Source organism: Pseudopodoces humilis, chromosome 1 (genome assembly GCF_049639895.1).
Source record: "Pseudopodoces humilis isolate 2021_Gansu_Grassland_sample_001 chromosome 1, ASM4963989v1, whole genome shotgun sequence".
Taxonomy (NCBI): domain Eukaryota; kingdom Metazoa; phylum Chordata; class Aves; order Passeriformes; family Paridae; genus Pseudopodoces; species Pseudopodoces humilis.
The window spans coordinates 24,516,490-24,532,225 of NC_142200.1; the positions used below are offsets into that span (position 1 = coordinate 24,516,490).

Sequence of the window (15,736 nt, forward strand, 5' to 3'; positions counted from 1 at the left end):
ATGACAGGTCTGCCCTCCCTCTGGCTGCCACCCAGCTCCCACCTCCTTCCTGGGGCTGCCTGCAGCCCAGTCAACTGGACAGGAGAGCAGAGACTGGTACAAAGTGAAGGGGACAAGGACAAGCCACACGTAACCACTGTTTTCAACAACAGATATGTTCTTCCCTTTCAGAATATTGTACACAACTTATTGCAGACCACTAGACAGCTTCCCTCCTGTTTATGTGAGCATTCCTACTGGCAACTAATCTCAATCTTGCAAAAAGTATTCAACACTCCTTGAAAGAAATAGTGGCTGAAGAAATTGAATTACAGATAAAAGCAAAGAAAGCTACTGAAATGTGCACTCAAAGTAAATTGTGGTATTCTGCAGAGAAAAATGTAAACTGACAAAGAAGTTAAAAGCTTAATTGTAAAAAGACCCCCTCTCAGTTTCATTTCATCTTTCTAACACATGGGGAAGGTCAACAGTATTTTCAAATAGTTTTGCAGATGAGCTCAAGTTTAACTGCTAAAACGCTAAGGATAAATTTTGTTCAGAAACAATTTCATATGGAGTGAAGCTTTGTCTGCCTGAATACAATCAGTTGTTTTAGAATTCATATTACAGTAGGATCCTAAAACTTAAACAGATAAGATTATTCATAGTAGGAAATAAGTGAATTATTTGAGTACAAAATAAAACTGACCCCAACAACATTTGCCACAAATAAACCAATTTATTACTTTTTGGCAAGTCCCATACAGCATAAGCAAGGATCTTTCACTCACTGTATTAAATTATTTAACTTTATACAAACTGTAAACATCTTCAACACGACAAACTCTCAGTACAGGTTTTCCCTGATTCTAGAATCTTTTCTCTCTCAATTAAACAAAACTGAAACCCAAATAAACCAAAGAACTGCCTATCTATAAAATGCAGCATGTGCATTTTATATCACATCAATTCTAAGCAATGCAGAGAACAGTACTAGTTATTATTTTCAGTGAAATTTGTAATGGTATTATGAATAGAAACGTTTTTCCATGCTGTTGTATCCTATTTTTTTTTTGTTTGAAATGAAAACCATCATTTAATACAATCAAGGTAATAAACCAAATTTTACAGTAAGCCAGCTGGTTTGGTATATAAACCAGCTATATTTGTTATACTATAACAGATAAATAAGAATGTAAAAACTCCTGATCTGGTTAATACTTTGTTTTCCAGCAGGCACCAGCCTAAAGAATTGCTTGTCCAAAAACTCCTGCTGTAATTATCTGATTTTTTTTACCCTCTCTCTCTCTCAAAGTGCTTTAAATCAGACATAATCTGACCCATAAAGTGATCACTTATCTCCTTCTTAAGTAAGAGAAAATTTTTCTAAGTTCCAGGAATGTAAGTCTGCAGGCTAGCTTTACTGAAGGACTACAAGATACATACTCTTAGGTCATAATCCTCAAACCAGGGCAAAGGTGTTTAATCTTTTCATGAACAGCTTTTCTCCAAACCAACTCAGCAGCAGTAAAATACAGACAATTCTTTTATTGACTAAGGCTTTAAAAAAAATTTAAAAATTACTTTTCTTGTTAAAAAACATTTGCATTAAAACTTTGGTTTCGGTATGCTCCTAATTTTGAAGTCACATTTACAGACAACAATCTACATTTCTAATGTATAAAGTCAAGCCATATTAAAACCTCTCAAGTCTCTGTGCACCATAAGAAGCAATCAAAATAAATGCAATTTTTTTTCAGATCATCTTTAGTTACTGACAAAACCCAAGGTGGTTATTTCTACAGCTGTGTGCAACCAGCTGTTTCAAGTATTATAAAACATCACACTTTAGATGACAAAGTGCTTAGATCAGCAGATCCAGAAATTATGAGTTCAGATGAGTTCCACTACCTGAAGTGAGCTCTGTAAGATTTCTGATTCACCAAAATGCACAGCTGAAAGACTATGGAGAATGAACAGTGCAGTTAGCTTGCACTGACAGCATAATGTACAATCATAAATAACAATGCTCCTCCTGCACAAGAGTTGAATTTCTACCCTCAACTGCAAAAAAAAAACAAACAACCCTGCATCAAACCTTGGTAAAAATCTTACATGAAAGTCTCTAAAAAGACTGTGCAATTCCTTCAGCTAAGCAAGATATTCTGCTGCTGGATTTATCTCCAGATCTTTTCTGCCTAAATAAAGAAGGGAATCAATACTATACTGTTGATATTAGATCCTGACAGGACTACAGAAACACTGCAGAGGATATTCCATAACCAAAATACAATCAGTTATTTCAAATGCCTGAACTCTTCCACTATCGTGAAAATTTGACAGAAATAATGGAACAGGGACCTCCAGGTAACCTTAATTCTTCATCAGAAATGCAGATTAACCAAAACAGATTGTTATTATTTGCTGTTTTCCCTGCAGAATTGGGAGGAAGCTCTATTGAAAAAAACCTGATCTACACAGCCACCATTTTACAGAAGATCTTCTAAACATAACTAATACCAACAAATTCAAAATACTGTTGTGTTGTTTTGGTTTGGTTTTGTTTCAAATCAAGACCTCTCTGATTTATAGGCAAGCCTTAAAGGTCTCTTTTTTTTATTTTTCTTTTTTAAATTTATAATCCATTCCATTTACTTTCCAGTCTTACTGGGAACTTCCTGGAGCCCAAGACATAATGATGCAACTGTTATCCATGTGAATGTACAACTTTCGTATGCTAGCTGCTGTTTTCTGTAGCAGTGTCTGTCAGAACTTTCACAGAATTGTAATGTTCTCCTAATCCATACGCATGCCTCATATACCTAAAAAAAAAGTTACAGAAATAGTGTTCAGTTTAACAAAAAAGTATACATCACACTAAACAGTAACAGCACTGGAAGACAAAGACAAATTTTAATTCTGGTGACTTCCAGGCACAGTTTGACAAATACTCTGAAGAAGGAAAAAAGTTTCCTCTATCTTGTATCAATGTCATTATTATTTTGTAATTATTTAACAGGCAAAATGACCTTGCAGCATTCTCTGAATCAGTGACTAATACACATCAGACACTGTCTAATTACAGTTTCTCCAAAGTGTGCCAATCACAAACAATTTCTGACCTGCACAACCATTACTCAAGCAGTGTTTCAACATCAGATGCGTAACAGAAAACAAAAGAGCAGGTGAGAATTATAGGTGAGTCCTCTGTTACAGAAATAAGTGCACTAAATTTAAGTGATAAAATTACATACTTACACAAGTGTTATTGGTTTGCCTGAATATTCTTCACCAACAATAATGGGAGGAGAATCCATTTGCACTACTTCAATAGGTGTTTGCAAAATATGTGACAAAGCCCTAAGCTTTAAGAGAAAAACTATTTAGTAATAGGATTAAAGACAATGCAGGCAGGAGACAGGAAGGCTAGGCATTTAATTTTAACAGACAGTTCAAGCATAACATTAGAAAGATTTTCAAAAAATAAACTTTATTAAAATAAGCAAAATTATTTTAACTTTTAAAACTTTAACTGAAACCAGATTGCCTTGGACTAATCATTGTTCAGAGGATACAACACTGGGCTATTTTCATTAATTTGCTAACCATTCTTTTGTAAAAAATAAGACAAACTGAAATAAATATGTATTTTTTGAAGCTCAAGTTCTCATTTACGTGACAACAACCTAACAACACTCCCCCACTCATAGTGTCAGTCCTTCTAATGATATTTATACCAAATGAATTTGCTAACTTGCATGCTGTCAAACACAACAGTGGTGCACCATCAGAAAATATACTATTTTGGGTAAACAACCTATAACCAGAAGGAAAAATTCTTAATAAGCTATTTATGACTATGTCTCTTTATGCCTTCAGGTATTCCTTCTAAAGAAGCCCTTTTTTATAGGTATATTCACCCACTTCAGAATTTCACAAATAAAAATAATCAATACAATACTTACTTCCAGCTGCCCACCCCATGCAGCTGTATTTGCTATATCATCACAGTATTTCTCAAATTCCTCTGCAGGGAAAGAAAGACAACTTTTAGTTCTTGTTTGAGAACAAGCAGCTGAAGAAATACACTGACTGTGCAATGAAAAGCTAGAGCCAGAAAACTACAAACATATTATAAAGGAAAATATGTACATTCACTGAAGAAAAGCAGAGAAAAAGAGTTGTCAAAGAAAACCCCCAAACACATTCTGTTTTAAAAAAAAAATTTCAGACTGAAGAGAGGGATAAAAAAAAGAGTATAAATAAACTACAGCCATTTTACTTTTTTTATTCAGAGAACAACAGGTAACAACAAACATGATTTTGCATACTGTTTTCCTTCTGTTAAGTTTCAGAGGATGTTTAGAAACTTTAGAAAAGAACGTGACAGTGAGTAGTGTATCTAGTTTTTACATTAGCCAGGTGTCAGGTATGTTTTAAAAATCTTGCAACTGCATGTAGTCAATCAGTTGGCAGGGGTTCTTTAAATTTCCATATTAGCTGCCTTATTTTTAACCTCCGAAGTATTTAATCTCAATAGTTCCTTTGTAAATAGCTAAAGAAATTTTTTTCAGATCATGTTCTACAGAAACCAAGTTTAAAATTTGTAAATTACAAACCCTCAAGCTTTTGAACCTTACAAACAGATTTTGAGAAAGGAGATTCTTCAGATTTTCTGTAGAGCGCTCAGAATGACTTTTCATTCATTTCCTTTATAACAGAAAAGCACAATTCCCTGTTGCTGTGCAGAATTTGATTCAGTATTCTCCTGGGACACATTTAACCCGTGACGAAAATCTCTGTCAACATGGGAATGACATCACCTAGGGACTACATGAAATCCACAGCAAGGCCTATTAAACAAATGTAGCATTAAATTTAGGAAATTTTCACAGTCATTTCTGGGGTGTTCCACACATTATGAATAAATTCTGTATTGCTCAAATAAGAGATACATAAACTCTGTTTTTACTCAACCAACACCGTTGCTCCACACTACAGCTTCTTAATATTTTTCAGTTTAGCCTATTTGTAAAATAATGGTTCCAAAATACTTTGCAGTGAAACAACAAGGTAGAATAAGAAAATGCACCTATTCAAACTACTATTAAATAACTTTTAACAGATTTCCTATGTACATTGAAATATAAAACTTGACAAGAAAATCACTCCAACCTGGTAGCCAGGCTGTTTATAATAACAAATCACATCCCAGAATGAGTTCACATCATCTAGAAACCAGCAAGTTTTGTTTTGTTTTTGGTTTTTTTAATGGGGAATAATATTTCCTAGATTAATTTAAATACATATACTAATTAAAGATCCAGGTGTACCAAGTTTCATAGCAGATCATAATTCTGTGTTCCTTGAAACACAATAAAGTAACAAAGTTACAAACACCATAAAAGTCCCAATTCAGCTGTAACTGAGACTGAGATGTATCAGAAGCAGTTATAATAGTTCTTAAAATCTCTTATGCTACAAGTCTTACCTCTGCTATACATATCTCCAGTATTAGGGTTTGTAAGAAAAGGCAGGAAGTCATCAAAGTGACTTTGCATATACTTTGCGGTTTGATTCCTCAGAGTTGCAACAGTCCAGGAATTTTGGTGATCCTTAAGCTGATCTTCAATAGCTCTGTACATGCAATGGCCATCTGAAGGGATTTGCTTAATTTCTAAGTGTCTTGCTGCCAATAGGGAGGCAAGTTTCTGACTTTCAAGATGTCTAGCACCTGTTAAATTTTGTATCTCAGCTTCAGCTATTCTTTCTTCTCTTTCTTTCTCCAAAGCAGCTTTTTTCTCCTTAGATTAAAAACACACAAAAATTACATCAAATATTAAAATTTAGAATATGCCTGTATAGTTCTCGGCTTAGTGCTTGCTTCTAACTCTTCCAATGGTTTCTCAGCACATTCTTATCTATAAAATATTTGTCTGAATCAGTACTACCAATTAGAGACTTCCTAAACCCAAACTTTAGCAAATGCTAAGTGAACAATATAACCTAACTGCCTCTGACGCCACACCCAAATTTATATGACAAGAGAAATCTTAGTTATTATCAACATGCAAAATAACACCTTACAACACTCATATAAAGGCAGCCTTATTAACCATAGTCCTTTCTTCAGGATCAACTATTTCAACACTCAAGTGTGGGAATTCTAATTAAACATAAGAAAATACCGCTCTTTCATAAGAAGTGTGAGATCTACCAGTTAAGTATATGACTGCATAATGGAGCTCATGCCATGAAACTGAAACTCCCTCAGGACAGGTACTCTACATCATAAAAGACTGCTCCTAACATAAAAAGATGGCTAAGAATGCATGTAGAGAATATGTGATGTAATAATACAATTAAAAAAAAAAAAAAGAAAAATTCCTTTCATAGAATGTTTCGTAAATACATGCTGATGCTAATAAAGGAGCAAGAACCAAAGTAAATGAGCAAGTAAGAAAGGAAACAGTACAAAGAATGATCTTTCCATTTTCACACTTAAAATTCACCACAAATCAAGATCAGACTGGTTTAGGCAATAAGAATATAGGAAAACTAGACCAGAGTTCCTGGTTTGCCTAGACATAGTGCCATGAATTATGAACATCCTTTTAACATGTTTGTAGTGATCATGTAAGAGGGGATGAAATATGCAATAAAGCAGTATTCCCCTGGCCCTGACCCAATATGCAGATTCATGCAGGTACAACAAGAATGTTAATCCATCATGACATCTGATATTGAACCAGACAGATCTAAGCCTAACAGACAGGACACTAGATAGTGTTTCTTAACAACTCAACAACAATTTAAAAAGAATTTCTTCAGTATTGATATTCTTTCATTGTATGTGTAAAGTCCCACTAGTTGCATAATTTCCACATAGTATTATGTATGTAGTATAACTACTTTACTTCTTTAATAATATTTTTAGTGGAAGTCTTTCAAAAACCATTTGCTTTACATCATTTCTTTTTTTATGGCTCACATTTTCTGACAATCTGATTCCTGGCTCATGGCTGAGGGTAGAAAAGTACAACTATTTATAAAATCCTCACATATCTCTAGACAGCAGTTTAACAGATTTTCAAGGCACCCAGTAGGGACAGCATCAATACAGAATCACCCATGTAATGTCCCCTACAAAATTGTTTGCCTTTGGCTGTTAGAGTTTAGTTGAACATAATGTCAATCATTATTTGCAAAATGTTTAACGTGGAGTCATACCCGCCTCTTCTGTGCTTTTGATATTCGATGATGCTGAATCTGCTGCTCTACTCCTTCAAGCTCTATATTTGCAACCCCATCAGCTATGGAATCTGTCTAAAAAGAAAAAAAAAAAAGTTAAATGTTCTTATTAGTATAAACAACAACTAAGATACTCATCTTCTGACACAGTTTTAAGTTCTCTTCCAGGGTATTTTTAAGAAGTTTAACCACAAAGATCTGTGTATAGCACAGAAGCCATCAGAGCATTTCATGTCACAAATAACTGTCTTGCATTTCATTACTTTTCTGCAGTCCTGACAGTCACGTGCATCTCAAATTTAAGCTGTATGTTCTCTTACATGCTGGAGTGTGAGCACTGCTTACTGGCTTTAAGAAAAAGCTCTCCTCACCATGCCAGCCATTAGCAAATTCTGTGAAAATTAAAGCAGAAGTGTCCATCCTCTGTATCAAAGCATAACCAGCAACTGAAAAAGATAGAGTTCAAACTTCTCAAAAAAAATGACAAACTTAACCCTAATAGTAACTGTATGACTGTTGACAAAATTGCAAGACAAAACACACCGGACAAGTCAAATACTTGTTGAAGGTCATCAATACTTGAGTAGTTTACCTAAAATAACCAGAGTGGCAATACAAAGCACTACAAATAATAATTTAAAAAAATAATTCTCTAACATAACTGAGTTACTCATGTAGCCCTAAAAGCAACACCACATACTACTTGTGCACTCGTGCACCTTTCCCCCTACTCTACATTTAATCTCTGTTACAGCCTGGCATTTGTGAAATGATTTTCCTTGTATGTCTCATCCATGGATTCAGGAAGAGAGTAAATCTTATCATCAAATTTGGTCATGCTTTTGTAAATTTATATTAAACCTGCTTTTGAAATATTGTAATATAATTTTACAGTGATTCTTTAAGTAACCAAACCACTCTTGCAACAGTGCTCAAGAACAAAAACCCCCCACTGTTACATGTCCCTTCCAGCACTGCCCATTTACTGTAACAGCTAAAGCTTTCCTACGTTGTAAAGAGTTACTAGTACTGTGAAGAAAAGGACATCTACTTTGAAGTATTATTTCATTGATTTTTAAAAGTTAAAAAGGCCCTAACACAAACTGTACCTGTACAACTTCAGCTGAAGTTAGGGTACCTACCTTATTCTGTTCAAGTGAAGCTTCCTTCAGCTGCTTTAATTCCTCCTTGTGCTTCTGTTCAAGTTCTGCCTCTAGTTTGGCAACTTCATCTGCCAGCTGTTTTCGTCTCTTCTTATCATTCTTGGGAACAGCATTTTTCATGCCTTGAATTTTTGCTGTTAGAGAAGCATTGCAATAAAATATTATTTCTTAATATATACTCTATGGTCATTGCAGAAAATGACTGGAAGTCACACAGAAAAACTAATTTACAAACATCAACAAATCAGTAGAAGAGTTTAGCTGCGAGACTGCCAATTCTAATCCTCACATTTTCCAAATGGCTATATTTTTTCTTAAAAGATGCAAACTGCCTTCTCTTTCTTTCTCTGAAGACGAGAAAAACTTATGCCAGGTTACTAGTAAAAATACATATGAACTTCATCAATGCAGCAGACTTTGGCCTGTTGCCTTCAAAAAGATTATGTGGGCATCAAAATATCAAATCTCACAGGAAAGATGTGCAATTTTTAATCACATAAGCAGCAGATTAAAATTAAAAACTGAGTTTACCCATCCTTAAGACAAAGTTTCTAAAAGCAAAAAACAAAAAAAAAATCTTAAATTGATTAAAGTCCCTAAGTATTTTGAGGCTGTAAGTCAATGTTTCATTTCTAAAATCACAGAATAGTTTGATTAGAAATGGTGTCCAGAGGTTACCTAGTTCTACCTCCTGCTCAAAGTGGGACTCAGTTCAAAGTTACATCAGGTTATGTTAATTGAGATGCACCTGAAATTTACTCAGATGACTATGCAGTCTCCAGGGACAGGCATTCTGCAACCTTTCTGGGAAACTTCTTTCCCAATATTTAATGATCCTTACTATGAAAATATTTTCCCATATTCTTCTGATGAAGATTTTTCTTGCTACTCTTCAGCCCGTGTCCCTAGTCCATTCTCTATCCTTTGATGGGTCTGGCTCCATCCATTACACAGTGGAAACTACAACCAGATTCATCCATAGTCTTCTCTTCTCATGTGGTCTTAAATGAACACTCCCCACTACCTCTGTCACTTCTGTATTAACTGTTTTAGAGTTACAGCAGCAATTATTTAACACCCTGCCTGCTATTCATCACCTGTACATTTTCCTGTCCTTCACCCTTGACTGACACAACTGAGCTGAAGATGATGGCAATGATAATGAAACTTTTCAAAGGGAGGCAGAAAGAATGCTCATACTGAAAGATTTATGTTAAGCATTCAGCTCCAGAGATGAATAAGCTGAGTATGACAGAAAAGCAGCTTTGTTCATTAAAATTAACATAATAGAGGAGAAGGGAATCCAGAGCATAGAAGGCACACACAAATACACAACTGAGAATATGGGTGGTGGAAAGGGGGAGGGGGGGTGTAGAGACAAGTACCATCAACCAGAGAAGGTGTTGGATTTTCAGAGGTTGAGATGCACCTTGTGTTAATTCCTACAAACAGTTTTATTCTGGTAAACAGTAATCAATGCATATTCCAGGAATGTATTTTTCTAGTAGGCAAATATGTACCTCTAAGTCACTGCCGCTCCCTACTAGGAAGACTGGGGCTCTGCCTTGCGTATATCCCCCCCACCAACTGGTCGTGGAGAATTATCTTCTCCAGGTGTAAAACCACCTTCTCTAGGTGGAAAAACCCTCTGTTCCTCAGCCTCCCCCAGTTAATGTGTTTTTTTACCCCAGCTACCAAATGCTTGATTCCTACCCTTCTTAGATTTGAACCAAATCTGAGAGAGCAACAGACATTTCAAAGCAGTAAGTTCCTACAGATTTACTGACAGTATGCAACCTGACTCCCTTCTTCTTTAACCCTCTGATAAAAGGTTGCATATGAGCCAATTTCATTGTATACCAAAAAAAAACCAACCAAACAAAGAAAAGGCTGTATCAGTATACCAGCAATGAGAAAGGCTTAACAAAAATGTTATAATAACTATGAAACTCAAGAGAATCTATCAGACGTCCTTAATTATATTAATACATCGTAATACGGTAGGTCAAATGATGTAAAGTGTTACACATTCATACTGAAGCACTGTAAGACCACCCAGGTCTTTTATTACACTGATAATTATATTATGGCTGGACAGGATATGAAAATTCGGTTCAGATCAACTGTACTTGGAATGAAGAAACGTAACAGGCTGGGCAGGAAGAGTCCCTATATAAGCTTTTCCGTCTAAAATGCCTTAAAAAACCACACCTCCTTCAAGTAAAAACCAAAGCAACACAACGCGAACATCACGGCAATGGCTCAGCATTAAGCCGCAGCTCCCGCGCATGGCCCGGCTCCCGAGGCCACGGCAAGGCGCGCTCCGCAGGCCGCCCGCAGGAGCAGCACTGCTGCCGGCAGCACAGCCCGGCTGCCACACCGCTGCTCGCACACACCATTTGGCTACCGCCGTGCTCATCCCCCTGCGAGGGCACTGCCTGGGCCGCTCCCTCCTTCTCCACAGCCGCCGCCGTCCCTCCCGCCCCTCCGAGCTACTCGCGCTGCCGAGCGGGGTTTCCTGCGAGGGAAGGCGGAGAGGGGACGCCGAGCCCAGCCGGCCTCGCGTGTCCCCGCCGCCGCTCCCCAGCCTTCTCCCCGCCCGCCCTGTGCCGGGCACGGCGCCCCTCACCCTGGAGCTCCCGCTTCTCCTTGCGCTGCCGCTTCACCAGCTGCTGCAGGGGGCCCTCGGGCCCCGGCTCCTCGTCCCCAGAGCCCTCCATGGGCGCCCGGAGCCGGCGGGCACGCCTGACCCCCGACCCCGGCGGGAGGCGGGAGCTCGCCGCGCTTCCGCCAGCGCCGCCCCGCCCGGCGCCGCCTCAGCCGCGGCGGGAGAGCCGGAGCGGCCCGGCCCCCGCGCCTGCCCCCGGGCCCTGCGCTCGGCTCGTGGGACGGGAAGGAATCCTCGGTTTGTTCCAGGGCTGAGAGCGTTTATGTCCGCTGATGTCTGCGGGGTACTCGCTCCTGCCCTAATGGCCCGGTAAAGGACTCCTGTGGACAAGTCTGCACAAGGAAAAAACCGCACGTTTAACTCAGCTAGAGGTAGATACTGTTAAAACAAGAAGGTGAGAAAGCAATCGGTTAGGGTTTAGCAAATAAAGGAAAAAAACCAGTATTTAGCCTGTTCACTTCTGTGCAAAATACAGAGTGCTGCATGTGCTGCTGTGTGTGTTTCTCTTGAAACCCGAAAAGACCAGAAAGGCTCACGATTTTATAAGTTGCGGTGTTTGTGTGTCCTCACCATTGTGAAATCACTCAGACAGTGAAACATTTGCCAATAAAAAACCCCATTTTACAGTAAAAAGCAGACTTCGTGTTTGGGGTCAAATAAGCATGTCAAAGTGAGAACTACAAATTGTTGAGTAGTGTGATGCTTCTCTGTTCAGTGCAGGCATCAACACTGTGGAACATTTGGTTGATATGGACAAAATATAGCCTATAAAAATTAATGTTTTAATGATGAGTAAATTACTCAAACTGAGCAAAAACTGAGAGCAAAAACTGGTAATGGAACTGCGTTTCTCTTAGCTCTTAGGGTCATCGCTGTTACACATTTTACATTCTTATGAACAGAATGTCTACAAGAATGCCTCCCTGGAGGTATTTAAAAAACCGTAAATATGTTTCTTAGAGATATGAGTTGGTTAGGGACTTGGCAGTGCTGGATTAACAGTTGGACATCATACACATCTTTCCCAACCTAGACAATTCTGAGTTTCTATGAAGTATAATGCCAAGTGTAAAGAAAGAACACAAGTCTAAACCAGAGTCATAACATGATATATCAAACTCTCTTGCTGTATAGAACCACTTATTTTTTTAGACCCCCTTTAGAATTATGCTGAAATGTAAATGATTTTCAGATTCATATGTTCATACCTGAAAGTATCATTTTATTTTACTCCCACCTGCTATTCACATCTTGTTAGAATAAAAGACATCACAGATGAGTTAGGAAGAGAGAAAGGGGACAACTGACTTTTAGCTAGTATAGCACTGGAAAGCAGTAGGATGGCCTTGTAAATATTCTTCTAATCCAGAATAGGGACAAATCCGTGTTGGATTTGGTTTGACTAACATATGTGTGCTCTGTATCAGTTTGTCTGTATCTGTATGTGTCTATATGTATATATCTACATCTACATGTATATATATGTTTATATCTCTATATATGCATATATGATGTAGATATATATATAGATATATATCTATATATAGATATATATAGATATAGATATATATCATATAGATACAATATAATATAGATATATGTGTATATCTACCTGTATCTATATATTAATATTATTACATTTACTACATGTTCTTGAGTATACTGTATATTTAAATATAGAATACCAGTTTATACTGTTTGAAAAGCACCCTTTGCAGATATCTCGGTGTGCCCTGGCTGGGGAAAGTGGCTGGGGACCCAGGCAACGAGCTGTGAATGGGCAAGGGCGCTTTGGGGACCTGCAACACCAGCCAGGGGGTGGCCGGTCACCACAAGGCTCTGCGGGACCTGTTGAACACTGAGGAGACCCCAGACCAAAACTCGCTGCTGGACCAAGAGCTGTGTGAAGTGCGGGCGTGCTGACTGTGAGGGAATAAAACTCCAGTGATGATTTTTTTGGGGAGGGTCCTTCCACAGGGGTACCCAGCTGCACCACGATTAAATAAGAGCGTGTCTGGGACTCTGCTGTTCCTCGAAGAGCAGGCAGTAAGTGTGCAGGAGCATTGCCCAGCTGTAACCTGGAGCGGTAACTCGGCAGAACAACGGCTGTCATGAGGCACTTTTTGATCTCCACAAATTAACTTTCCTGTGGCAATGTCTGGAAAATAGATTCCCAGATCACATGGATTATTGTTATGTTTGGAAGAGCTGTGCACGGCTGAGAAGTCGGCAAAGGGAAGCCGAACCAGCAGTGACACTGGCAGTGGCAGGGGCTGAGCCCCAAAGCAGGAACCCTGGCACTCTTCCTGCCTCGGCACTGCCCTGTCCTTTAAATACTACTTCAATACCATCTAACTTTCCTCCTGTGGGGCTACTCCAGGTGTTTATCAAACACCCATGGGGTCCAAAGGATTTGGCATTATAGGGAAGTGAGATGCCAAGGCTGAGGGAAAATAGCAAGAAGTGTGCTCAGCTGTAATATATGTACTGGATATGACCCAAGCTGCGGGGACATACCTGTGCTTTTGAAAGAACTATTCTAGCCAGGTGAAAGGGAAAAAAATAATAGCAAAGCAGAACTATGACAGCAGCCAGGAGGAAACAGGAACCCCTGGCCACTGAATGACCCAAATTGTAATAATACCATGGAAGACAGGCCTGCATGTCAGACAAGAGTTCAAAACCTTGTTGAAGCAATTTCATCATGAGGAATGAAAGGTTAACTGGACTAAAATAATGGAATGTAAACAGAGAGTGGATGACAATCCTAGAGATTTTTGGGGCTGCCTCAAACAGGTTTTGCTAGAATATGGGGGAATGGCTTCACAAAACTTCAATGGGACACTTGCAATTAGTGTCTTTGTAGGTCAGGCAGCACCAGACAGCCAAAAGTATTTTTAGGACCATACGCAAGGGTGGCAGGGAGTAAAATTCATGTGTTGCAGTATACATGTGTGATGGGCAAAAGAAAAAAACAGAGGGCAGAGCAAGTAGAGGAGAAAAGGGAAATTGGAGAAAGTGGAAAATCTGATGGCTGTTGCCTTGACAGGAAATCTCCAGGGGAGAAAATGAAAGAGAGGAAGACCAAATACAATTAGTGGACCTAAACCAGAAAGCAGAAAGAGACAGAGAAGGGATGTGGAAATGGAGTGTTACTATTGTGGAAATTTAGGATATAGGTAAAGAGAATGGCCTTTCCAACCAAGTGGGGGAGTAATTGTGCAAGGATAGATTGTCACGATGACTAGAGACCAGCAATTCTACTGAATTTGAGGGAGCCATACAATTAGAAATACACAATTTGTGGAGAACACCCGGATCAACAGGGACATACAGTATGTGGGGAGTTGGTGTCATTGTTGAATTTCTGGTAGATACAGGAGCCACGCTGCCTGACACAGGGCATGTGGACCTGCAACACCAGCCAGGCAGGGATAGTCAGTCAACCAGAGACTCTGCAAGACCCAGTGAGCAACGGGAAGACCCCAGACCAAAACCCACCATTGGATCAAGAGGTGCCTGAAGCACAGGTGCACAGACTGTGAGGGTCTAAAACCCCAGTGATCTTTTCATTGGGGTCCTTCCCCCAGAGGCATGCAGCTCTGTAAGTTAATGTACCACAATTAAATTACTGAAAAAGAAAGGATATCTGGGACTCTGCTATGGGAAACCTGGGTTTGAGCTGATGAGGGGAACTTAGGTCTGAGTGTGGGCTATGCCGGGAGTCAAACCTGCCCGGTCACTGGATCTACTTGCTGCAAAGGGGCTTCTGTCACAGCATTAAAATAAGAAGTGGTGCAAGTGGGACTCCCAGATTGCCCTCAGAATGGCCAGATGGGAGAGTTTCCTTAACATATAAACCTTCTACATTTCTCGATTTTTTTTCCAGAATGTTAGAAATCACAGCAAAGTAAAAAAAATCCTATTTTTACCATATAAGACACTATAATTAGATGTTCAGACACATGACACACTGTCATTTAAGCAGGCTGAGTTCTGTTTTTTAGGAGACTACAGCCTTAAATCTTTCAGGAAAAAAAGGTAGCTGAGGTTCCTTCCCTCCAGCAGAGCTATCCCCACTCAAAGGATAGTCACCACAGGGATCCACCACAGTGAAGTCTCTGCAGTGACCACTGTTTTTAGTCCAGGCTTCTGCCATATCTTTAGGAGTAACCCAAAAGAATATAGAATAAATAACAACAACCAAATAAATACCTCAAGTCACCAAATGGACAGTGCTGGGTTGATTAAAGCTAGCTTCATTTGAACACCACTTAATATAACTGAACTCAAATTTACACAGGAGTGGAGATTTTAGTGTACACTAAGTATGAGGGAGTACATGTTTGGTAACAGCAGTACCATAAATGCTGCACAGCCAGCTAACGATGAGTTTCCTCTGCTGCCATGAAACCTGGAATAAATAAAAGCTATTAAGAAAAGCACTTCTGTCGTTAGCAGCAGGCCACAGGCTCAGTGCCCCAGTTCTGGCCTGCAGCATTTGTTACCAGCCTGTGGTGAGAGCCTGTCCTGGGAACTGGAGCTTTGTGCCAAGACGGCTGTTAGGAACTGGAGTTTAATGTGGGATAACAGCAAAGGCCTTGAAAGTACTGAAAACAGAGCACCCAGCATTATAAACTAACTGATATCAAATTACTGCTTGAAAAAATCCACA

The 15,736-nt window shown here is 39.0% G+C and overlaps 1 protein-coding gene across 1 annotated transcript; it reads right to left on the minus strand.

The window, feature by feature from the left end:
• Positions 1 to 698: 698 nt before the first annotated feature.
• OTUD6B (OTU deubiquitinase 6B) lies at positions 699 to 11,142 on the minus strand. The gene is made up of 7 exons (XM_005517033.3): positions 11,023 to 11,142; positions 8,373 to 8,527; positions 7,210 to 7,305; positions 5,471 to 5,783; positions 3,945 to 4,006; positions 3,238 to 3,344; positions 699 to 2,801 (listed from the first exon to the last, which is right to left on the minus strand). Exons 1-7 carry the CDS (start codon positions 11,111 to 11,113, stop codon positions 2,717 to 2,719), a joined length of 909 nt encoding a protein of 302 aa, XP_005517090.2. The 5' UTR covers positions 11,114 to 11,142; the 3' UTR covers positions 699 to 2,716.
• Between the last annotated feature and the right edge of the window lie 4,594 nt (positions 11,143 to 15,736).

Bases quoted from the DNA above. Each gene is read 5' to 3' on its own strand.
- OTUD6B (XM_005517033.3), bottom strand. From the start codon at position 11,113: ATGGAGGGCTCTGGGGACGAGGAGCCGGGGCCCGAGGGCCCCCTGCAG. The intron at 7,306-8,372 runs GTAGGTACCCTA...TTTTCTTTTTAG, and splicing joins CTTCACTTGAACAGAATAAG to ACAGATTCCATAGCTGATGG. The intron at 4,007-5,470 runs GTAAGACTTGTA...CTTTCCCTGCAG, and splicing joins TGGAGATATGTATAGCAGAG to AGGAATTTGAGAAATACTGT.